Genomic DNA, 25,781 nt, shown 5'->3' on the forward strand with positions numbered 1-25,781 from the left:
GTGAGAGTGTGCCTCTACCTTTTCTTTTCTAAACTTTCTTATCATCTTCCTCACCTCAACTACAAACCAGCCATTTTTATGTGTTTATAAACATGCTAGATAATCAATTGAGGATATGGGATTATTTTATTAAAATGCTTTTCTTATTGTTTATATGTAAACACACAATAATCTTTAACAAAAAGTTCTAAAATATTATTTTGTCATTATATTTAATATTTAAACTTGGTGCCTTCGTCATGGTATTACAAGCATTTGCATTAAAAACATTTTAAATACAAAGTTAGTTGGAAAAATAGGGCACTTCACAATGGATAATTTAAACTGTAGATACCACATGTTTAGAGGACATATTGGTGAATTTGCAAGCTGTGGAGAAATATTTGAATGTTACATTTTATTATTAAAAGGAATGGGATTTCTTCTTAAAATATAACCTGGCAGATTCATTTGCATCCGTTTTTGCCATCTATTTCCTTTTGTAAAAGACATCTTTTTATTGCTCCTCTTTTGTTAAACTCCTGAGTAACTTTTTTTTTTTTTTTTTTTTTCCTGTTTCACTTGCCTGGATTATAAAGTCGAATCCACCCTCTAGTGGCCAAAAGCAACATAAAAAAGAAGACATAAGACATGGCTAAAACATGATGAAGAGATTGATTTTTCTCAGTGTGACTAGTTTGTAACCTAGTTCTGAAGGCAATTCCAAGAGAAGGCTTTCGGCACTGTTTAGATCAACATGGTTAGAAAAATTCCCAAAAGATGGACACGTTTAAGGCCAAAGGCCTTTAGACACCTGACTGTTTCTGTTAAAGCATGTTTACTGCCAAGTTCCCTTGACTTCCAGTGTCCTTCATCAGCACAGTCACAGTTGAGCTGTCATCTTCCATAGAGTCCCAAATTTTCTTCGGTGTTTTTTGAGGGAGCTAGCCACTTTTAAGGAGGTAACTCAAGATAGTGGTCAATTGGTTTTTACTGTTTCCTTTCAAAATATAAATTAATTCTGATTTACACTCAATACATCTACAGAAGTTACAGAATTTTTAACATCCTCAAAGATTTTCCTTTCTACATATTAAAAAGTGGAATTCTTCTTTAAAAGCAGTTTCTTTACTAGCACTGTGTTTATTATGATGTCTGTTTTCTGCATCTCAGAAAATCTCCTCGAATAAGCCTCGTCTTCACCCTTTATAGACTATAGCAAATGTTCTTATCTCCTCCACAAAAAAACTTTTAAAAAGTTGGGGTTTTTCTAATATTACTTGTTCTCCTTACCATCCAATCAAGGGATAGGCATAAAGACTGGTCATCATTTCCCTTGTAATTGGTAACATGATTTAGAGTTGTGATACTACAAATAATATACCCATAAAGCGTGTGTATTAGGGTTCTCTAGAGGGACAGAATTAATGGAATATATATAAATCAAGGGGAGTTTGCCAAGTATTAAGTCACATGATCACAAGGTCCTACAATAGACCATCTGCAGGCTGAGAAGCAAAGAGAGCCAGTCTGAGTCCCAAAACTGAAGAACCTGGAGTCGGTTGTTTGAGGGCAGGAAGCATCCAGCGCTGGAGAAAGATGTAGGCTGGGAGGCTAGGCCAGAGTCTCTCTTCTCACATTTTTCTGCTTACTTATATTCTAGTGGTGCTGGCGGCTGATTAGATGGTGCCCACCCAGACTAAGGGTGGGTCTGCCTTTCCCAGACCACTGACTCAAATTTTAATCTCTTTTGGCAACACCCTCACAGACATACACAGGATCAATACTTTGTATCCTTCAATCCAATGAAATTAACACTCAGTACTAACCGTCACAGCATGGATAATATTACCCTTGTATGTCACACAAATAACGTATCTCTGTTATGGAAAATTAAGAGAACATGAATATATGTATTTAAATTTATAAAAGAATCCCTTAACAAAACAATTGTCATTTTTGGAAAATGTTTTTCCAAGCCTTTTACTGCATGTTTATGCAAAACAGACATTGGTAAAGAAAAGAACTCCTTTGTATTTATGTATGCAAAGGTTATTCAGCCCTCTGATTCCGTTTTTCTAGCAAATTCAATTTGCCCAGTTTGATCAAGCATCTTCTCCATTCACCAGCCTGTGTGCTAAGGAAATGAGAGGAGAACAGCCTGTTGTTAAAGAGAAAATGCAGACTTTGGAATCAAATATTGAGCAGCGAGTCAAAGTTGTACTGCCAGGCAGGAAACCAGATCCAGCCCTGAGGTTAATCTCAGGGGATGGGGCTATGAAAAGGAAAAAGGGTCAGTTTTAAAAGGCCAAACATAAACAGACTGTTTCGTATTGGAAAACTTTAGATCTTCAAGTTACTGGTTAGTGAAATCTGGGCTAATCAGCCAGGCACCCTGTCAGTGCTGAGCTGCTGCTATTGTGCTATTCTAGTTAGTGGTCTTTGCTGACCATGTGAAGCAATGGCTCAGGGTGATGGCGTCCTTCAGTGCTATGGTGTGTAGGGCCGTTTCTGTGTATGCATGGTGGACACCTATTTCAGAAGGATGGCATCCAGGTTGTCTTTTTAAATCATGTTTGCACCGCAGGCCAGGTGACCACACATCACATCACTAGGTGCTTATGCCAGGCAGTGTGCTTGATGCTTCCCTTCTGTTACCACCTAGTGTGCAGTGCCAGGTGCATGTCCCCCTAGGGAGAAGCAGAAACCCCGCCTTTTATAAGTATCCTTTGTTGCCACAAGTGCCCATGAGTGGCCTTGATGGAAGATGTGACACACTGGCACTGAGCTGTAGCCGCATGCCTGATGGCTCGGTGCTCCCATCTAGCGATACTCTCAATACTGAGTTACAAAAAGTGCTTAATAAAAAGAAGATTGTATCAAATACCTTTTATTTTAGTAAGGAAAGCAAGAATATGGATTTTACTTGGGAAGCAAGAATGCTGCTGCGTCCCGTTGTCTCTCAAACTCTCACGTTGTACCCCGAGCCCCCATATGCCCTGCCATCTTGGTGACCCTCCAGGGGCAGTGCCCAAGGTCATTACACCAGTTGGAGACATCACTAAGCAGGGGACCTGCAACATTTCTGGCAGGAACCTTGCTGTCTGCCCAGTGTCATTCCATCTTGTGCTGGACCAGTTTTTCTATTTTATTAATTCGGGCTTTTCTCTTTTTATGTCCCTTTCTCTGTTTCTTTTCTATCTCCATCTTGATACCTTTGGGTCTCTTTTTCTCTCTCCCTTCTCCCCTTCCCATGCTTCCCTGTTCCTGCTTTCTCTTTGTCTGCCCTCCCTCCACCTCCGACTTGTTGTATCTTCTTACATAAGGCCTTTCTTCCTTAACTACAACACAATCAAACTCCTCAGCAACTAGTTCAGTGCTTGACAGTATAGTCAGATTTCAGCAAATGCTCATTAAAATAAACTGATTTTTTTTTTTTTTCAAATCACTTCTGTTTTCCTAGGAGAAGCTGTCAGTTCTTTTTGTTCAATCAAGGTCTGCTTCTCATAGAACATGCTTCCCTTCCATTCCATTTCCGTCCCCAGCCCCTTCCTTCTAATGAGATTCTGTTGTATTTGAAAGTGCCTAGAAGAGACATTGGTCCACAGAAGGGGACTAAATAAATGTCCATTCCTGAGCTCCTCTGAAAGAAATTGCAGTAGCTCTGGATAAAACAAGCCAGGAACCTGGGCTTCCCCCTGCACCTCTCCTGCCTTCTCGCTCTTCACATACTATTAATGACCACGTATTTCGATTTACTTTTTAAATGGCTCTTGACATTGATACTCCACGTGGCCCTGTCACCATTCTCATCCCAGCCATGATCTCCCAAGACGATTGCAGCAGCCTCTTCACTGATTTCTCTACATTGATTCTCGCAGGTCTTATTCCCATTCTCCAAATGGTAGCAGAGCAATCTCTCTGCAATGTAAATCTGATTTTGTATCCCCCACACCACCCCACAGTAAAGATGCCACCAGGCCTGACACCTGCCTGTTCTTGCTTATTCTCTGCCCTTTGCCCTACAGTGGGCTGTGACCCATGTCCAGAACAAATCACAGCTGTGCTCCCCTTACCACGGGTCTTTTGCACACACAGCTTTTCCTGCCTTGAATTTTCTCCTCATTCTTCTGTACACCCCTCCTCCCAGCAGTCTCCCTGGGGTATGGTCAGTTCTTCTGCGTCTCCCCCATCCTGGAACACCAGGCCCCTCATTGCCTACACTCCCCAGGTATGACTTTGCATGGACTTGAATGATGGATTGATGTTTTTCCCCTCATAAGCGCCTCAGTAAAGGCCCTTTATCTGTTTTAACTCACCATGTAGCCCCAGTGACTAGCACAGTGCCTGACACGTGGTAGGCATTGAGTAACTATTTGTTGACTTAAAGAATGAATCAATCGAGGAGGCAAACATAAGGAACAGAGAATTATCAATCTTCCCCATGTGGCTATTAGAGCCAGAGAGCCAGTGAGGGAGAATCTAAACTCATGGTGTGAACAGTGAGGATATGATTTAGAGCCGGCTCTTCATCATCCATCTCTTTGGAAGCCCAGGGAGGGAGGTGGAGATTTGTAGATGGTTCAGTAACATAAATAATAGGGAGGTTTTACAGTCAAAAACTTAGTCTCTGTCTTTAGTCCTTTTAATTTAATGTTTATAAAAACCACAGCAAGTGGAAATATTGACAGATTTGGGCCTTTTTGTATCTATTTTCTTTTTTGGCTGAGGTGACATGAGCAAGAAAAGTATAAGAAATTAGAGATTAAAGAAACAAGCAACATCAGCAGCTATCGTCCCCCACACACCAACGAACGTTCTGCATCGACTTACACAACTTCCTCCATGCTCAGACATATTTTTGGCTTTATTGTGTGTGTTGTATGTGTGTGTGACAGAAGCATGATTTACTCAGTGAAAACCTGTGCAGTTATCAATACTAGCAGCTTCCTTTAAACAAGACCATTTGAACACTTAGTAGGATTAATGTGAGCCCGGATTCTTGCCTCTGTTTTTCTTTCAGTTCTTAAATCAATTTCCATTAGGAACCTGCCAGCAACAAGAGGTACTAAGGGAGATAGGCACCTGCACGTATGCGCACGCGTGCGCACACACACACACACACACACCACACACCACACCCCCCCCACACACACACCACACACCACACACACACCACACACACCCACACACACACCCATACACACACACACATCCATACACACGCACCCCCACACACATACACACACACCACACACACACACACATACACACACACACCCACATACACACACACATACATACACACCCACACACACATACACACACACCCCACACACACCCATACACACACACCCCCACACACCCATACACACACCTACACACACCCATACACACACCACACACACCACACACACACATACACACACACCCACACACACACACACACCCATACACACCCCCACACACACATACACACACACCCCACACACACCCACACACCCACACACACACCCATACACACACACCCCCCACACACATACACACACACACACACACACACACATACACAGAGTTTTCCTTGAAATAAAGCTCTGCACAGCAAAATGAATGCTATCGTCCCACATTCCAGAGCACAGAAGGGCTTTATGACCACCAGTGAGTTTAGCCAGAATTTGAAAGCTCACAATCATATGAACATAATAGGATTTTTTTTTTCTCTGTGTCCCATGTCTTTAACTACTATGGGTGAGGTAGAATATTTGGTCTTCCAGGAACTGGCCTGGACTTGAATCAGAAAGTCATGTGTTTTCACATTTTATCCACTCATGCTGAAAAGAGAGGAAAACATCCTTTGAGTTGCGACACATCCTTAGAGGAACCACTCTCCACACCCCCACATTCACTCCAGCCTGATTATCAAGTAAAAACAAATAAAATCCCCAGGCACCTTACATTCACTCTTGCCTTGAATTCAGTCTGCACGCACTAGGGGAGTGAGCAGCATGGCCTCCCCCGTGTTGTCCTGATGGCAGCTCCTGGTCTTCGAAGGTCCTGTTGGTCTGAGGCAGCAGGAAGCACAAATCGCCCTCCGGAGGTGATAACTGATGGAGGAGTTGCTGGGAATCTGTTGCATGAAGTGTGAAAGCCATCTGGCTACAACTAGAATCTTAGAGTTTTGGATATTTTTGAGTGTGATGAGGGATGGGCGAGGAGAGGGAAAGTGCTCCTGTGAGCAAACACAGTGTGGAGCCAGAGCTGGTGAGTCCCAGATGGATGTTTAAATGATGTCTTGAGACAGTGTTGAGAGGGAAGATGGTGAAAGGCCATGGAAGGCCTTGCCTTTTACTGGCGAGAGTAGGAATTGAGTGACTCTTCAGTCCTTTATGCAGCAAAGTGTCCTTTTCTGAAGCAGGTCAGGCTCTGCAGGGTGGAATCTGAGCTCCACCGTGCCTTTGCTGAGCTGCTCAAGCCTGTAGAGCTGCGGTCTTTTCATCTGAAAAGAAGGAAGAAGGCTAGCTAGAAACCAGCTCCACCATGCAGCTCGAGGCTTGATAAGGGTCACAGACAGGAGCCTCCATCCAAGGGCCCAGCATTCAACGGGGTTCTCATTAGCTCAGAAATCACCAGGCAGGGTCTCCCTTCTTACTCCTGTCTATCCCGTTCACTTGGTATGAGCCAGCGCCAGATACACCCAGGGCCTGTTTTCTTCTGTGGGACGGCAGTGCTGGAGAGAGTCCAGCACTGTTGGAATCTAGTATGTAGAGGTCAGGAATGTTGTTCAACATTCTACAGTGCACAGGGAAGCTCCTGGCAATCAAGATCTGGTCCAAAATACCAATAGTCTCTTGACTGAGAAACTCAGTTTCTAGGTGTTAAGGACTAAATTATGTCCCTCCCACCCCTCATTCATATGTTGAAGTTGTAACTTCCAGTGGGTTTGGAGATAGGGCCTTTAGAGAGGTAATTAAAGTTCAGTGAGGTTCTAAGGGTGGGGCTAACACAATAGCACTGGTGTCCTTATGGGAAGCAGGAGGATACCAGGAGTGCTCACACACAAAGAGGACATGTGAGAACTCCTAGAGAAGGCGACCATCTGTAAGCCTAGGGGAGAGGCCCCAGGGGAAACCGTACCTGCTCACACCTTGACCGTGGACTTCCAGCCTCCAAAACTCTGGGAAAATACGTTTTTGTTTAATTCAACTGGTACTATAGTATTTTCACGGGAGCCCTAATAAACGAAGGCACTGGGCAATGAGTTTGGAGGCAACATGGCAAAGAAGGAAGAACACACAGGATTGACTACGCGACCTTGGGCAGATTTCTTTACCCCTCTAACTCTTAATTCCTCATCTATAAATTGGGAGTGGTCATGCCCGTCGCCTTGGGTTTTTATGAAAACTAAACAAGTTAATACACGTAGAGGACCTGACACAAGGCAGATGCCACTAACTTGCTACTACACTGGAAGCTCCATGCAGGTGGAGACCCTGTTCTTTAGCTTACTACCCAGTGCCCAGGGCACCTGGAAGGTCCTGGAACCCCATAGAAACATTTTAAAAGTGCATTGAATCAATCGATAACATTCTGCGTGCTTATTCAACCCAAATAAATTCAAGTTTATTTGTGTAGCTTTTCCAAAACAGATACCACAGGTACAGCTGTGAACACTGTATTTGCAGACTCTGTCCTCTAGCTTATACGGTAGTGGAGGAAGAGACATGGTAATAAAGTAAAGAACTATGTTAAAAATAGGATTTCAGACAGTTACCAATACTATGATGGAAATCAGCTGAATGTTGTGATGAGTTGCTGGTGAGAAGAGCTACTTTGCATAGCATTATCAGAAAACTATCTGAGGAGGTGATTTTTGTTGATGTTTTTGTTTTATGGATTAATATTCTGTATTGGAGATTTAAATTCCACTAGAGCTGTTGTTCTTGTGATTTTATACAACCTCCTCCTCCCAGGTTCAAGTGACTCTTGTGCCACACAGTCCCCAAGAAGCTGGAATTATAGGCACCCACCACCACACCCAGATACTTTTTGTATTTTTAGAAGAGACAGGATTTCACCATGTTGGTCGGGTTTGTCTTGAACTCCTGACCTCAAGTGATCCACCCACCTTGGCCGCCAAAAGTTCTGGGATTATAGGTGTAAGCCACTGTGCCCAGCTTAAAACTCAGTATATCTTAAAATGGTGCATATAAAAAAGTTAGGTTTTAGTCTGGGAAAGTTATCGACAGAGTTTTCACCTGCATGAAGATTCAGTGGGACAGTCCAAAGTTGTGAATGAGGAGGCATTCCTTGCTATGCAGGAATATTCAGGGCGTAGCAAGATGTTTAATATCTTTGCCCCTCCCACCCCCCTAAATTCCAGTAGAACCTGCCAATCATTGTGATGTGCCTGAAACACCCTCTAAGGGCTAGCACAGCCTCCATTAAGAGCCATGGCATTGAGGGTATCCAATACCTCCTTATTTTCTAGCCCAGTGGTCGTTCTCGCGGATGAGAGCCTCTGACACTGCTAACCCACCTTCCTTGACTTCCTCGAATCCTTTGGCTTCCATGACACTGCATGCCTTGGGCTTTTATTTTCTTCCTTGCCCAGTCCCTATCTGGTGACCTGATCTGGCTCCTTATTCTTCACCGGCCCATCTGGTCTGACGTTGTTCCCTTCTTTTTTCCCTTTAATTTTCTTCTTTGATGAAAACTTCAAAACCACTTCAGACATCTAATTCCTAAAATGCTCTTTCTAAGCCATTTGCACACATATTTCCAGCTGCCATCTGGACCTGCCCAAGTGCACTCAATCTAAACATGTCCAAAGTTAAACCAGTTTTCTTCCTCTAAGCCTGTTTTCCCCCGACTAAGCCTGGTTTTCCTTTGGTGGTACCTCTCGGTGATAATGACATCATCTACTCACTCAGCTAAACATGGCAGCCATCTTGACGGCTTTTTCTCACTCCCCACATCTGGTTGGTTGCTGTGCTCTGTCAATTTGAAAGAAATAATGGGAACTGATTATTCGGGAGCAAATCATGCAAAGAGGGGAGCAGTTCTGTTAAAGATCAGTGCCTTGGAAGGGGCCACTCTGATCCTACACTTTGATCTTTTATTTTATTTTTAAAAATTCTTTGGACTAGCCTAATATTTTTTCAGACCCTTGGCATACCGCCCTGAGCTAATTTGTTTGCCCGAATTAATTATCAGCAGGGAGTGACAGCCTCATTTTCACAGAAGCCCTCTCTTTTGGAAGGAGTGCCTTTTTATTCAAAGAGTCCAATTGAGGCTGCTTGGCACTGAGTATAAAGGGTGCCTTGACATTTCCACGAAGACATTTAAATGTTATCGTCTCTGAAGAAACAGTTTTAGAATATGAAACCTTTATCTTTTTTCCCCCCAAGGAAGAAAAACATCACCAGCTTAATTATCTCTGTAAAATAACTTCCTCATTTGCTTTTCATATTGCTGGTATAAAAAGATAACGATACTGTTTTCAAAAATGGAAACAATTATAGATGATTTTGCAAAACTCGCTTTTTTGATTTTTGTCTGTTTAAGTACCACCTCAATTCAGAGGTCAAAGATGCATGCAGGGTTATGGTTATATATTACACTTCCATGCTGATTGTTAAAAGATCTTCTAGGAGAGCAAATGCAATTGAAAAGGTGTTGCTGGTGATTGCGCTCCACAATGACCTCAAAAAGGTTCTTGTATTAGGAGAAGCAAAAGACACTTAAATATTTACATATACATGGATATATACATATATGTATATATTATTACCTCTCTCTTCCTCGCTCTACATATATATATACATTTCATGTTGTATGTTTTTTACCACTCTCTATATATTTCATGTTGTGTATTTTTTTACCCACTGTGTGTATAGTAGGTAACATTGATAGACAGATAGATAGATGGTGGTAAAATATATGTACGTATATAATAGTGGTTAAAATATATTTTAATAATACATATATATAGTGGTAAAAACACAGCATTTAATGTACCTTCTTAAATGTTTAAGTATATATTATAGTATTATTTACTGTACGCACACTGTTTTACAGCAGATATCTAGAACTTATTTATCTCACTTAATATCTTGAGTAATTGAACAGCAGCTCTCTATTTTTCCCCTTCCACAGACCCTGGCAACTGTCATCATTCTACTTTCTGCTTCTGTGAATTTGACTATTTTGAAAATACGTAATAGAAGTGGAACCATACAGTATTTGTCCTTCTGTAACTGGCTGATTTCTTTCTTTTTGAGTCGGAGTCTCGCTCTGTCGCCCTGGCTGGAGTGCTGTGGCGCAATCTAGGTTCACCGCAGCCTCCGCCTCCCGCGTTCAAGCGATTCTCCTGCTTCAGCCTTCCAAATAGCTGGAACTACAGTTGCGCACCACTAGGCCCGGCTAATTGTTTTTGTAGTTTTAGTAGAGACAGGTTTCATCATGTTGGTCAGTTGATCTCGATCTCCTGACCTTGTGATCCACCCGCCTCGGCCTCCCAAAGTGCTGGGATTACAGGTGTGAGCCACCACGTCCAGCCAACTGGCTTATTTCATGTAGCATAATGGCCTGAAGGTTCATCCATACTGTAGCATGTGACAAGATTTTCTTCCTTTTTAATTCTGAGTAATACTCCACTGTATTCTGTACCACCTTTGCTTGACCTGTCCATTCTTCTGTCAATAGACATCAAGTTGTTTCTACTTCTTGGGTATTGCGAGTAATGCTACATTAAACATGAGAGTGCTAATATCTCCTCGAGATCCTGTGTTTGATTATTTTGGATGAGTACCCAGCGATGGAGTTGCTGGATCATGTGGTGGTTCCATTTTTTATTTTCTGAGGAACCTCCATGTTGTTTTCCACAGCAGCTGTACCCTTTTATCTTCCTACCAACAGCGCACAGGGGTTCCAATTTCTCCAAATCTGCCCCAACACTTGTTATTTTCTGTTTTTGTTTGTTTTGTTTTTTTGTCATGGCCGTCCTAACAGGTATGAAGTGATATCTTGTTATGATTTCGATTTGCATTTCCCTGATTATTAATTATATTGATTAGTGAGGTTATTTTCATATACCTGCTGGCAATTTATATTATTTTGTACCATACATGACTAACAACTCAAAATGAACTAAAAACTTAAATGTAAGACCTGAAAGTGTAAAACTTCTAGCAGAAAACATAGAGGAAAAAGTTTATAACATTGGCCTTAGGAATGGCTTCCTGGACATGACATCTGAGGTACAGGCAACTAAAGCACAAATACACAAATGATACTTCAAACTTAAAAGCTTCTGGATGGCCAGGCATGGTGGCTTATGCCTGTAATCCCAGCACGTTGGCCAAGGCTGGTGGATCACCTGAGATCAGGAGTTCGAGACAAGCCTAGGCAACATGGTGAAACCCCATCTCTACTAAAAATACAAAAATTAGCCAGGTGTGATGGTGGGTGCTTGTAATCCCAGGTATGCAGCAGGCTGAGGCAGGAGAATTGCTTGAACCCAGGAGGCGGAGGTTGTGGTGAGCCGACATCGCGCCATTGCACTCGGGCCTGGCCAAACTCCATCTCAAAAAAACAAATACAAAAAACAAAAAACCTCTGCAGAATGAAGGAAACAATCAACAGACGAAAAGGCAACCTGTGGAATGGAATAAAATATTGGCAAATGATACATTTGATAAGGGGTTAATATTCAAAACTTGTTAAAAGAAAGATCTTCCATTGAATCTAAATCAGGAATCAGCAAACTTGTTCTGTAAAGGGCCAGATAGTAAACGTTTAGGCTTTGTAGGCCATATGGCCTCTGTTGCAACCACTCAATCCCCTGTTGTAGTGTGAAAACAGCCATAGATAATATGTAAATGCATGGATGTGGCTGTGTGCCAATAAAACTTGATTTGTAAAAACAGCCAGGGATAGATTTGACCTGTGGGCCATAGTTTGGTCTAGACCTTTGTTCTAGACCTTTGGTCTAGAACAGAGTTTCTCAACCTGACTGTATTGACATTTTTTCTGGATAGTCTTGTCGTGGGAGCCTGGCCTGGGCCCTGTAAGGTGCTTAGCAGCACTCTTGACTCTACCAACTAGATGCCAACAGCGACCCCTTCCCCCTACCTCCAGTTATGACAGCCAAAGATGTCTCCAAACATTTTCATATGTCCTCTGGGGGACAAAATTGCTGCTAGTTGAGTACGTCCTATCTTCATAATGGAGATAATCTAATGAAGGTTAATGGAAATATTTCCTTAAAGTTATAAAAAGTAGAGTAACGTACTAGTTTACAGAAGAATTGAAAAACCATAGTATATTTGTCTTAGGTAGGTCAAGGGCTCCTCAAAGGGGCCATTATTGCAACCTAAATTTGGAAAGCTATTCAAAAACAACTGAAATGGCAACGTATTTGAAAAGTGCTCTGTTAATAATGCAGATATGGGCTTAACCTACTTTTATGATAGGCACAAGAAACAAAACAGTTCAACGTATTAGCATGTTCTCATGGGACTTCCTGAGTTTAAGAGTTGGCTGTGTGTTGGAAAGGCTTGGAAAAGCTAGTAGTTCTAATTCCTACTTGGGTAAGGGCTTATTTTTTCTGCTTATCTGAATTCAGAACGAACATAGGCAGCATGACTTTTGAAAGCACTCACGTGTTTTTCATTGTTTGGACAGGGCTGAGCAAAAACGGTCTGGTTTCACTGCAAATTGGCAGTAACACATGCTTTCAAAAGTTGAAAACAGCATAACCCTCATGAGTGAATCTCAAAGAATATTGTCTTCTTGTCCTTTAGAATAAACACCTGTTTTGCAAATAGTAGGGTAAAATCCACCTTTATCAAGAATTTGTGGGTTTATTTTTTCTTCATTCACATTATTGTTTCTTTAGTACTTTAACCATTTAGGTACAATTTAAATTATTATAGTTGATGTAATCATATCTTTAAACAAGCAATAACAACCAAAAAACCTGCACATGTCATCAAGGATTTCAGTTAAGCATTTTGAGCTGATTTTTTCTTTTCTGACTTGAAAAGAAAAGGAAATACAGATATATTTTCCTAGTGTGGTTCTCACACTTTTTGTTTTCTTTCCTTTTTTCCTTTTTGAGATGGAGTTTTGCTCTTGTTGCCTAGGCTGGAGTGTAGTGGTGCAATCTTGGCTCAATGCAACCTCTGCCTCTTGGGTTCAAGCAATTCTCCTGCCTCAGCCTCCTGAATATCTGGGATTACAAGTGCCTGCCACCATACCCACTAATATTTTGTATTTTTAATAGAGACAGAGTTTCACCATGTTGGCCAGGCTGGTCTCGAACTCCTGACCTCAAGTGATCTACCCGCCTCAGCCTCCCAAAGTGCTGGGATAACAGGCATGAGCCATCACGCCCAGCCAGGTTCTCAGTCTTGAAGAGAGCTGTTTGCTCCTCCCCTCCCGTAAGTCCTGCTCACTCCCTATCTCTGATGGCTGCAGCAGACACACTCAGTGACTGGATCTCCCTAACACCAGCACCATTAAACACGCTCTGATGAGAATGTCAGTGGATAAATGGAATCACTTCTTTTATATTTGGTATCGTGAAAAAGTGTGGTAAGAATAGGCTCTTTCTTCAGAGCCTTCCCTCAAATCCACCTTTCAACTTTACCCCAAGAGATCTTACTCCTGAAATCCCATCTCTTTGTGCCATACTTTCCAAAGAATACCCCCAACTGCCTTCCTTGTAGGCTGGTCCGGGGTGGGTTGTAAATGGGATGCATTTGACAGCAGGCTTTTCTCTCTGTCCCTCAGGTTACCATGGCCTCTACTGTGAGGAGGAATATAACGAGTGCCTCTCTGCTCCCTGCTTGAACGCTGCCACCTGCAGGGACCTTGTTAATGGCTATGAGTGTGTGTGCCTGGCAGAATACAAAGGTGAGAGGCTGCCTGGCCTTCCCATGCCAGAGTGGCTCTAAATGACATCATGTATTTCTCCATGTAAATGTATAAACCTCTAATTGGACCATGAATTGTTCAGAATAAAAATCAAATGCTGAAGCTGGCATGATTAATGGGTCCAAGGAGACCAATTTGCAAGTCTCTGGTTTCTTACTGATAGATTGAAAAACAACCTCTCTCCTGTCCTGTTCTTTTTGGATCCTCACTCTCTTTTTTTGTAGAATGTGTAAAAAGCTGAAAACAAAACGTGATGTTAAGATGGGACTGTCAGACATAGGTCAGAGACCACGGCTGTGAAAAATGTGGAAGAGGAAGGATGCTTCCCTATAAAGCTTCTTATGCAGTGATAGAATGCTGTGCTTTCTTGGGGAGAAGGCAGGTGGAGACTCATGTATTGGCCAGTAAGTTAATGCTCATTAAAAACAGGTGACATTGACAGAGTGTTTCTGGTGTGTGGAGCCCGTTCTAACCCCTAATGTGCATAGCTCATTAAATGCCCCCCAACAACCCCATGAGGTGGACAGTAATTCTCTCCCCCTATAATTCTGGTCAGCATGGTTCCTAAAGCCCTTTCTTCCAGCTTCTCCATTGCCCCTTGCCACATTTTGTGGATGGCAGGGCTTCCTGGAGCCCAGATACCCTCAGCCAGCACTGTGCCAGGAGAGCCTATTTATCAGCTGTGCACAAGTTTCTCTAAGCCGTAACTTCAGTACTGGGTTTAGATTTTGTAATGCTTTTGTGGGCTCTATTTATAGCCATTTCACTTAACTGCCCACTCCTATTGCTGCTTGTTTTATACCATCCACCTACCTGGAGACCCTGCATTGCCCTCACCGTTGCTTCTCTTTGGATGAACCTACCTGAATTTAGTAACCTTTTTGGCAACTCTCATGCCTTGTAGCCTACACTGAAAAACTTAAGTCCCAAAATAAAAGGGCTGAAGCTGGGCCAAGTCTTTATGTTCCACAGATCTGATGCTTCTTTTGGAGTATGATGCTGATTTAGAACCAAACTCCACTAACATCTACCAGGACACAACAGGGGATGTGCTGGTTTCATTCTCAGGCTTCTCAGTTCTGGGTCTATGAGAGCATTGAGAAGTAGGCAGCTGGTTCAGTTCTGGAAAGAAATGAAAAGAAGCAATGGGTCGGGAGACCTAGGTAGCTCATCATAATCATACCACTGGTTTCCTGTTGAGACAGGATAAATTCTTTAAACTGACCAGTATTTATTTTCTCTGTATAAAATAGGAACAATGATGCTTCCAGATATTTTGAGATTCTTTCAATAACAGAATTAGTAGTGGTGGATGTAGTTCAAAAAAATTACGAATGTCAAAATCCTTTATTTTGATAGATGTTTATCAAGCAGATTTTATCTTCATAAATGAAAATGTAAATAATCAAATATATTCTGGATATGCCCCTTACTTTTCTCTCTTGGAGGCTTTGCTCATGCTGTCAGTGCTAGGAAATAAAAAATGTCATTTCATATGATGACCCACTAGTGTCTTTGCAAATTCATCATTGTGATCCTGGCTTTTGCCCATTTTTCTTACGTTTTTCTCAGCGGGTATTCCAAAATTTTGTCATGTCCCCCGAGTCCCGTGTTGAACTACTGACTCCTAGAATATAAGTCGCTTCCTCCCCATGATCATGGGACAAAAGGGAGTTATCATTTGTAAACATCTTCAGATTTGTCTAATTTTCCACACCCTGCAGCAGTGGTTCTCAAACATAACTGTGTAGAAATCTGCTGGTGGGCGTGCTAAAACATAGATTGCTGGGTCCTGCCCTTACATTTCTAATTCATTAGGTCTGGGTGGGGCCCAAGATTATGATTTTCTGATAAGTTCTTAGTGATGCCAGTGTTCTGGTCCATGGGCTGACCTTTGAGAACTCTTGCCCTACAAACGTATCTTCAATCACAACCACTAATGTTTTATTCTCGTCCATGTTAGCTGATCATGTGTTCCTTATCCTGCTCAAGTTGTATCCTTTCCCATATACCCTTCATTCTCCCCCTTCTATCTTTCTGAGACTTTTCTCTAGCAATTACCTTTCTCTCTTCGTATCTTTAACCTCCTTCTTTCTCCTTGCTCCCCTCCATTTCTATAAACATTTTCATGGATTTCTGAACAAATGAAGATTCTAGGAAGATGGCAACTCACATTGACATTCAATATCCCTGATCCCTCCTGACTCTCTGCTGGGGATGACTCAGTAAGGTAGATGACCCTGAGGATTTGGTGGTTTCAAGAAAAGGGTATGGGTGCTGGGAGCCTTTGCTTACAACAAGAATAGGGGATGAGGGCTCCAGAGAGAACTGATGACTCAATGAACAGTTGAGTTCAAAGAACCCCTCAGCTTATAGAGAAGATGTGCATGCTGCAATTGTGCTGCATCTGACCCTAGGAGGCAGAGGGGTGTACTGATCTCACAGGTATGGTCTGCCCTCTAAGGAAACTGCAAAGTAGTCTGAGCTGGCCCCCCTCTTTTTTGTGGCCCTGAGAGAGCCAAACTGGAAGGCTTCTGCCTCACGCCTTAGTATAAGGGTCCCATTGGCTGCCCATCGAGCACTGAAGGAGGATATCCTATGCTGTCTCTCTCTGCCAAGGTTTCTAGCCTGGCCAGTACAGGGAGCCCACACCAGCAACTCAGAAAGGGAGAAAAGTTTTGGGAAATAAAAGCAAAATTGCAACAACAGCTCTAAATACTCAAGAAAGGAAGTGAAAAAGTAATGTATACTACTCAAAACTGAATTTGGATCTGAGAAAGAAGAGGGGGAACTAGTGCATGATAGATATCAAAATATGAGGAAGTGGGAACCACAAGTGAAAAGATACGAAACGTGGAGAAGATTCAAGACATCTGCTTCTGTCTGAATGATGAGTGCTCCAGAAGAAGAAGCATGTGGAAACAGAAGCAGAATTCACTAACTCCTAGAAGGAGGCATCTGTGAGGTGAAGAAAGTCTTATTTTCAAATAGAATGGGCTTACAGGGCAGTAGTGGGATTAATGAAGGAGATGATACACAATTTGAGATTTCCTGGTAAAATTTATAACTGCAAGGTTAAAGAGAAATTTTTACAAGATTCTTCAAAGTGATCACAGGTTATATACAAAAGAAAGAGAGTCAAAATAGCATTGTACTTCTCCTCTCTATCATGAAGGTAAAGAATAGCATAGCAGCGTTTCAGATGTTTAAGTGAAAAGGACTAGTAATTAAAGGGTTGTTTATATTTGAGGGCAAAAGAAAGACATTGCCATACATTCAAGGGTACAGAAAATGTAGCACTCTATACCCTAAGGTAAGTATTTTAATAAGCATTCCTGCCAAATAGGAATTCAATCAAAACAAAGATCCAGATAGGGGAAGATGGAGAATGGAAGAAGAGATTTATGCCTTTACATGTGGGCATAAATCTAAATAGATGGTATTAATGTGATTGTGAATGGTAATTTAATAGTGAAGGAAAGTCTCTTGAAAAAGGTGGATCTGCCTTCTGTATCAGCTATCTACTGCTGTGTAACAAATTACTACCCAGTACTGGCTTAAAAACAACATGCTTTTATTAACCAACAGTTTCCTAGGTCCAGGTGTTGCTTAGTCAATTCCTAGCTCAGGGGCTCAAAAGGCTGAAAGCAAGGCATTGACTGACTGAGCTCTCCTCTGAGGCTTGAATAGTGAGAGATCAGCTTCCAAGTCCCCATAGGTTATTAGCAGAACTTGTATCCTGTGGCTGTAGGATTTGTGACCACTTGCTCTTTGAAAGCCAGCAACTCTGACAGAGCACCTCCTACTTCCAGTCTTGAACTTCAGGGAAGGCCTGGACCCTCTTAAAGGTCTCTCCTGGTTAGGCCAGGACCACCTGGGAGGAACTCAAAGTCAACTGATTAGGGACCTTAATTGCATCTTCAAAACCTCTTAACTGCCATTTGTTCTTGGATGGAAGCTCACACTCAAGGGGAGGGAATTACACAAGGGTGTGACTCACTAGGGGACACCCTGGGCTATGTCCACCACTCTTGCTCTAAAGGAAAAATTTCAACAGACAAAGTGGTTTCGTATTATTTAACCCAAAGCCATGTGTTGTAAGTGGGTGAGAATAGGAAAGACTGAAAGGCATACAAATGTGTTAAAGATTTCACTCCAGGCTCATGCCTGTAATCCCAACACTTTGGGAGGCTGAAGCAGGTGGATCACCTGAGGTTAGGAGTTCAAGACCAGATGGCAAAACCCCGTCTCTACTAAAAATACAAAATTAGCCAGGCGTGGTGGCAGATGCCTGTAATCCCAGCTACTCGGGAGGCTGAGGCAGGAGAATCGCTTGAACCTGGGAGGTAGAGGTTGCAGTGAGCTGAGATTGCACCACTGCACTTCAGACTAGGTGACAGATCCAATGGGCAGGTAAAGTGTTTATTTAATGTTGGTATATTTTATAAAGACACTTAGGTTTAGGTTTAAATAAGACTGCTGAAAACAGAGGGGTAAACTCTGGCAATGTAGCAGTAAATGGTAGAACTTATAAACTGAAAGTGGTGGGGACATGGGAAGGGTAGATAGAAGGAATTAAAGGAGACACAGGAGTAGCTAAATCATGCTCTTCTGCCCAGAGAAAGAGTGAGGGGATGTGAGAGGGCATGATCCTGTGATTTTCTCTCTTTGGGGGGATGGGCATTCTCCCCTTTTGGAAATATTTTTGCAAATATATATTTACATATAGCATGTCTGCATAAATTCAGGAAACAGCAGATGGATGGGTATCAATTCCTAACTAGTACTTATCTGGAGTTAGAACTTGGATAGGTAGTATTTGGGGGATAAAGTTAAGCTTTAACTTTTTGCTTTACATATATACTTTTTAAGTGGGAAGTTTTACGGCTTTATATTAATATATATTTTTAAACTATGTAGTTTTTATATTTTAGGAGGATATATATGTGACACTATAACTATATAACTATATAACTATATAACTATATATATATATACACATATACATATACATATATATATATCCCCTCCTAAAAAGAATGAGTGCAATAGTCAGCCAAGTATATAGCTAAGAATATTTTTAAAAAGGAAAACAATGAGTGGGAGCTTCTGCCAGATGTTAAAACCCATTATAATGCTACAATTGTTGTTACATTCAGTGTTCCCCGTGCAAGAATGGACAGATAACCAAAATTGAAGATGGCCCAGAAACCATCGTCTGCAATAACCATGTGTGACTCTTAAAAAGGAATTGCTAGGAATGGGAAGGAAATTCTTTTTAAATAAGTGCTTCTAGAAAAACTGGGCTGCTAAAGAAAAAGTTCTAACACTTCTAAATAAATTATATATAAATAATTATTTTGAAAACCTCTTCTTTGACTTTTTGCGTCCTCCTCTGCTTACTTAAAGTCCCTTTCTTCCCCCCCCCCTTTTTTTTTTTTTGAGACGGAGTTTCGCTCTTGTTACCCAGGCTGGAGTGCAATGGTGCGATCTTGGTTCACTGCAACCTCCGCCTCCTGGGTTCAGGCAATTCTCCTGCCTCAGCCTCCTGAGTAGCTGGGATTACAGGCACACGCCACCATCCCGGGCTAAATTTTTGTATTTTTAGTAGAGACGGGGTTTCACCATGTTGACCAGGATGGTCTTGATCTCTTGACCTCGTGATCCACCCGCCTCAGCCTCCCAAAGTGCTGGGATTACAGGCTTGAGCCACCGCGCCCGGCCCCTTTCTTCCCTTTTGCTTTTTCAGCCATGGCTCTTGCCTCCTGCCCACATCGTTCCACTAAAAGAGGTTTCAGGAAAATTCATGGTGAGGCTAGGAAGCCTTCACTTCCACTTCTGACTCAGCCAGCATTCCTGTCCCTTTGCCCCACTGAGCCCTGGCGTCCCTCCTGAACGTCTCCTTGCTGTGTCTTCTGCAACTTCATTCCTGACCCGGTTCTCCTCTCTACCCTCACTGAGGCTCAGTCTCCTGGACACTGTGAATGACATGGGTCTCTAGGCCCCTTTCTCTCTCCCTCCTCTTTGCTCTCATTCACTCCTATGGCTGTATCCACTGTCTAAAATGTTGTTCCCCAAACAGACATGATTTCTTCCTTCTTTAACTCTCTCAGTATTTTCTTTATATTTGCCATGACAATTATGTTTAGCCTTGTATTAAATTCTTTTTGGTTTCAGATTTTCTTCTTCCCTACACTAAATTATAGGCTCCGGAAAGACAGTGACTACATAGGTTCTTTCTCTTTCTAAATTCTCTACAGCTCTTAACATGGTGACTTGCACAGAACAAATGCTCAATGGCCACCTTTACTTGAATTAAAACTACTCTTTAACATGTGAATAAAGTAAAAGAAACCAACTTAAGCATTTTCACGGAATGTAAGTTGCCACTGTAGATCATGGAATTGTTAAAAAGCAAAATTCATGGAGGGACTCTGTAACCCCTCTTCAGACATACCAAAATACTGCTGTGTCCTTCAAACTAGTTCAAGACTGGTTTCTAATGTAACTTACAAGACTTTGTGTAGTGTCCATACCTCATATTGTCAAAAAGTCAAGAAACAGCCCAATAGTGATTGATTTTTATTTCTAGAAGATCCAATGAAATGATCAACAACATATGTATTTGAATTTTTTGGTGACAAAATTTAGAAAAAAAACTCTGATTTTTAATTATGAAAATAACATAAGAATAAATAGAAGAAAAGAGAAAATTCATAATTACTCATGGTTTTACAACATATTGTAAGCCATAATAATCTGTGTTACTTCCATTCTGTTTTTAGTATTTATGTTTTTAGTGTTAAATAATTGAGTATACCTACAATTTTATATTGTTCTGCTCACTCATAATAGGATATTATGTTTGATGCATATGTTGCTAGGAAGCCTTACTAGTTTTATTTTAAATGGCTTTATAATGTTCCCATGAGGAAATACTTATTCATTGCCTTGTTGTTGCATCTGATGTAGGGCTATTATAACTGTTTCTGGAATTAATACCCCTATTTATATTGCTTTCATACTTTCTGAATTTCTTTCTAGGGATAGAGTCTCAGAAATGAGATCACTGGATTATAGATTTAATTACATTGTACGTACTTTATTATTATTATTATTATTATTTTTGAGACAGAGTCTTGCTGTGTCACCCAGGCTGGAGTGCAGTGGCACAATCTTGGCTTACTGCAACCTCCGCCTCCTGAGTTCAAGCTATCCTCCTGCCTCAGCCTCCCAAGTAGCTGGGATTTCAGGTACCTGCCACCACGCATGGCTAATTTTTGTATTTTTAGTGGAGACGGGTTTCACTATGCTGTCCAGGCTGGTCTTGAATTCCTGAACTCGAGTGATCTGCCTGCCTGGGCCTCCCAAAGTGCTGGGATTACAGGCGTGAGCCACTGCACCCAGCCTGTACATGCTTATTTATTTTTAAAGGCTACAGACACTACAGACATTTTAATGGAAAGGAAGAGCACTCCTTAGTTGTTGGATAAAATTATTTCCTTTGCTAGATTCTGCTTAGCCAGGGAACAAGAATTTCTCGTTATTTTGTGTACCCAGCCCTTACAAGTACTGTCATAAATACAAAAAGGCTAAATCAGAGTGTCTTCCTTTTTCAGCCTATTATTTAACCAGACAAGCAGACTGAGTGGCACACACAGGAATAATGAGGCTAAGGTTGAGTTGTCGATTGTAATTTCTGAAATGGTTTAAGAAATGTTGAGATCTGTAAAGGCTGAAATACTGGAAAAAGTTTTCATAGAGGAAGTAAGTTTGGATGAAATGAGACCATGTCTTAAAGTAAATGTTAAGTGTAAGAACATTTCTTTACTGGCTTAGTTTCCTGGAGATAAAATAATGATTTTCATTATTCAATTATTAATTGTAACTAAATTTGTTCCAGCAACAAAGACTTAGAATTGGTGTGCTGCTCTTTGAATTCTTGCTTATTTCGATTCTAAAATTAACTTCTGTAAAGAACCCTGTTGGAATCAAAGTCTTTTTAGAAACATTTTTTCTCCATCCCTTAATATGAAAAGCATGAATTTTTATTAGTTTTGACTGACTTACAGTTTATTTTTGCTTGAGACTAAACATCAGTTTTGTAAGAGTGCATGCTACGTCCTCTGCCAATGCATGATGCATGTGTGCGTGTGTCATTCTACAGACTTAGATTGAAGTGTGGACCTGGTTTTCCCCCGACAAAATAGGGTGTTTTTGAGGCAGCTTTGAAATTTGGAATCTCTCCTCTGGCAACCTCACCTGTGTGTCAGCCAAAGTACGCTGGCTGTCTCCCCTCTTGAAAGGACAGGATTCTGGTGTTAGATCTATAATTTCTTCCACGCGTGATGATACAGCCTCTGCTTTACAGGAATTCAGAGATTTGTGGGAGAATCAGACGGGAGAGCAGATAAGTTATGATTTGGCACAGTGAACTCCGTGACCATGACAGTCCCGGCATGCTCTCTAGGCACGATGGTGGAAGAATATGGTTTGTTTTGAGAAAATCAAGGTTCAGCTTTGCAGAGGGAGGACATTGGATTGGGAACTGAAAGATGAGTTAAACACGTGAAGATCAGGTTGGGGGAAGGGCGTGGAAGAAGGTGACTCCTCAGAGGAAACAGGATGCCCAAGACTGGATGTTTTCTGGGAATAGGAGTGGTGAGGAGGCAGGAAGAAGGAGTCCAGGGGCCTCCAGAGGAGGAGAGTTTGAATGGAGACACCTTGGCACATCAGTAGTGTGCATGATTGCCTAGTCTCTGTATTTAAAGTTTTTAGCTCAGAGTTGTTCAGCTCTAATGACAAGCTGAGCAATATGACAAATATATTTTATATAGGGATTAGCAAGGCTTACAGTATAGAAATGTGAGTCACCAAAGTGCTCTCCAGGGACTTTTAACACCATCTTGCTTCTCAGTAATCAAGTTTCTGTGAAGATTAGCTTTTGTCCAGTCTTGCTGCCAGAAACATCTCAATAGATGCTCAAGGGACCGAATGTCTTGCCATTTGAAAAAGAGAATTAACCAGGGAAAAAATTGTAGTCTCCCCACCCTACAAAAAAGAGCCATCCATCCAAACAAAAACCCAAACACCCAAAAGATTGAAATTGCTTGTTATCTTGGGTGTTTTCATTAAGTCTGTTTTGTTGAAGACTTTAAATAAAAAATAAGATGCTTAAATACTTGGCCTAGAATTTGCTTTTCAGTGTTGTTTTTAAAATGTGATAGTTTGTGTGCTAATATATTAGTGATGTTAACGTATTACTAGAGACCCAGTGACGATCATTTGATTTCTTTGACTTCAGGTCTAATGGAAACGTTTTCTAGGCTTTGGGCACCTCTGAACTTTGGTAATGGCTGCATTTCCCATTCAACCAAAAGTCTTTTTTATGTCACTTGGCTTTCATTGATCAGCCCAAGGGGAACTTGTAAATATGTGAGTCTTTGGGTTGTGATAAACATTTTGAAGCAGAAAAGGCTCTTCTCCTTTTTATTCTTTCGACTGAGCCCAGGCTACTTGTGAATCAGTAGGGAAGTAAAAATAGAGACTCCAGGGAGAAGAGGCCTTACACACCCAGATGAAGACGAATGACCAGATTGATGCTAATCTTAACATTATTTTGATCTTTTGTATTACCATGCGTCCTGGGTTAGGGATGAAGAAAGTCAAGGAGGCTCGTTCAAGTTGCTAGAGACTGAGGAAAATAAGACATGTCTTTGGGAGGCTGTATCTCACCAGGCATGAGGCAGTGGGATGACAGCAGTGGTCTCAGAAAGGAAAAAAAAGGCAAAGATTTGAAAGACGCTTCAGAAAAATACCCGGCAGAATATTGTTGATGGCTTGGCCAGGAGGGGCAAAGGATAAAAAAGAATTAAAGGTCATTGATTCTACAATTTGAGCTTTATCTGGCTCAATTACAGGTCCTTTATTCTACAATTTGAGCTTTATCTGGCTCAAATAAGTCATTAGTGTGAATATAGATAGAAAGTTACATTTCTCTTTTCTCTTACTTCCTTTCCTGCTTCCTGAGCCCTACTTCTTAAGGCATTGAGAAAGAAATAAGGGAATAGCCCAGCAAGGATGATTTCAGTGCCTAGGGATGAGTCATTGGGTGTGGTGGTCCCTCGCACAACATGAGCTAAGTAATGAAGTGCAGAGAAAATTAAGTAAATACCATTCAGTTACTATTTGCTTTATGCATATTTTTCTCAAGGCTGTTGGGAAGTGTGGACATATCATTATGTGCATTCTTAGGCAAGATAGAATGTAATTTATTTTTCTCTCCAAAGGGTGGGGAATAGGGGTAGGGAGAGAGGGAGAAGGGAGAGGATGAGGAGGAGGAGAGAGAGACGCCAATCTATTCATCCATCTTGGCATTCAGTGTAACACCAGGAGATATACTACCTTTCAAATAGCATTAGATTTTTAGTTTTTAATAAAATTATAGAAGAGCATATGTTTGTTCAAAAAAAAAAGGTACAAATAATGTAGAAATACACAGATGTGAAAATAAAAGTAATCAAGTCTCCTGGAAGTAATCCAGTTCCACTTCAGGCATTTACATACATACATGCACTCACAGTCTTTAAAAAAGAAACGTAAATGAGAAACTTTATGTTTTTACTCTGCAGATTTTTTTTTTAAATGCCTCTTCTTTGTTAAATGAGTGCTGAGCTCTATAGTTTTGTATATTGCTGCAGTCAGTTCGGGTTCACTCTCAACAGCCCACTTAGCAAACACAGACTCTGGGGTGGGATTAGGGGCAGGTTCAGATCCTAGCTTTTTTTTCCCCATAGCCTTGTCATCTTGGACTTTTTCCTCCATTTCCTCATCTGTAATATGGGGAAATAAGGATAGTGCTGTTGTGAGAAATAAATTAGACGCAAAGCACGGAGTGATGTCTCTGCGAATTAAGTCTAAGTATCACCGAGTCTAAGTATCACTCAGCTTCCCCTGTCACCTGTAGTTCCTTAAGGTAGAACTGAGACTCACTTAAATATCTGATTCCAAATCTCCACTTTCGGGTTGCTGATATTATGTTTTATCAAGGTTATCTAGATATTTTCTGTTTCTTTTGGAGACTTAGAAAGCATTTACTATTGATTATCTTTCAGGCTTTTAACTTTCTATCACCCAGGCTTTAGGACACGTAGGCAGAGAAAGTGCAGATAAAAGACTATGGTGGGATCTATGGACAGTGACCAAATGTGTTACTTTCTCATAAGGCATGTTTTTACAACAATCTAAAGTCATGAGTGGGCATGTGTGTATACACTCACCCACACACACCCACGCTTGGAATCTCCCTTGCACTGTTCCAGACTACTCCGTCTTTGCTTTCAGAGGCCATGGGAGCTAGAGTCCTGGATGAGTCATCCTGTTTTGCTTGTTTCTCCGCAGGAACACACTGTGAGTTGTACAAGGATCCCTGCGCTAACATCAGCTGTCTGAACGGAGCCACCTGTGACAATGACGGCCTGAATGGCACGTGCATCTGTGCACCCGGGTTTACAGGCAAGTGATTCCATGGACTGAGTTTTCAAGTTTACCCCAAAGTCCCTGATATTGCATCTGTTACACACACACACACACACACACACACACACACACACACACACACAAATCCATCATGAATAAAATATTGTGAGATATGAACACCATTATAAAATGTAAGGAGGCATGGCTTGGATGAAAATCTATTTTAAAACAGCCCATCGTGTGTTGACATTAAATTGAGCTTTTCTGAGATGGTCGTTTGGTGCCTAGCCTTACAAAGGCTGTCATTACTGTACGCTTCTCAGGCTAGGACCATGAAAGTTAGAAGTGAGCCATTACATGAACACTTGAAAAAAGTAAAGGGTTAA

At 41.4% G+C, this 25,781-nt stretch overlaps 1 protein-coding gene and 1 long non-coding RNA gene across 3 annotated transcripts in view; one reads left to right on the top strand and one right to left on the bottom strand.

Annotated features, from left to right (window-relative positions):
- DNER (delta/notch like EGF repeat containing) overlaps nucleotides 1-25,781 on the top strand; it is a 376,416-nt gene that overhangs the window by 305,341 nt on the left and 45,294 nt on the right. The window contains exons 9-10 of one of the 2 annotated variants that reach the window (XM_039470096.2): nucleotides 13,774-13,896; nucleotides 25,318-25,431. In XM_039470096.2, the coding sequence (XP_039326030.1) occupies nucleotides 13,774-13,896; nucleotides 25,318-25,431 (237 nt within the window). The remainder of the gene's footprint in view (nucleotides 1-13,773; nucleotides 13,897-25,317; nucleotides 25,432-25,781) is intronic. The other variant, XM_039470097.2, reaches the window with a different exon arrangement.
- Nucleotides 1-25,781, bottom strand: part of LOC141584531 (uncharacterized) — a 274,056-nt gene that overhangs the window by 162,303 nt on the left and 85,972 nt on the right. The gene's annotated exons all lie outside the window — the stretch shown is intronic.

The sequence above is a fragment of the Saimiri boliviensis genome, chromosome 5 (genome assembly GCF_048565385.1).
Source record: "Saimiri boliviensis isolate mSaiBol1 chromosome 5, mSaiBol1.pri, whole genome shotgun sequence".
Lineage (NCBI taxonomy): Eukaryota > Metazoa > Chordata > Mammalia > Primates > Cebidae > Saimiri > Saimiri boliviensis.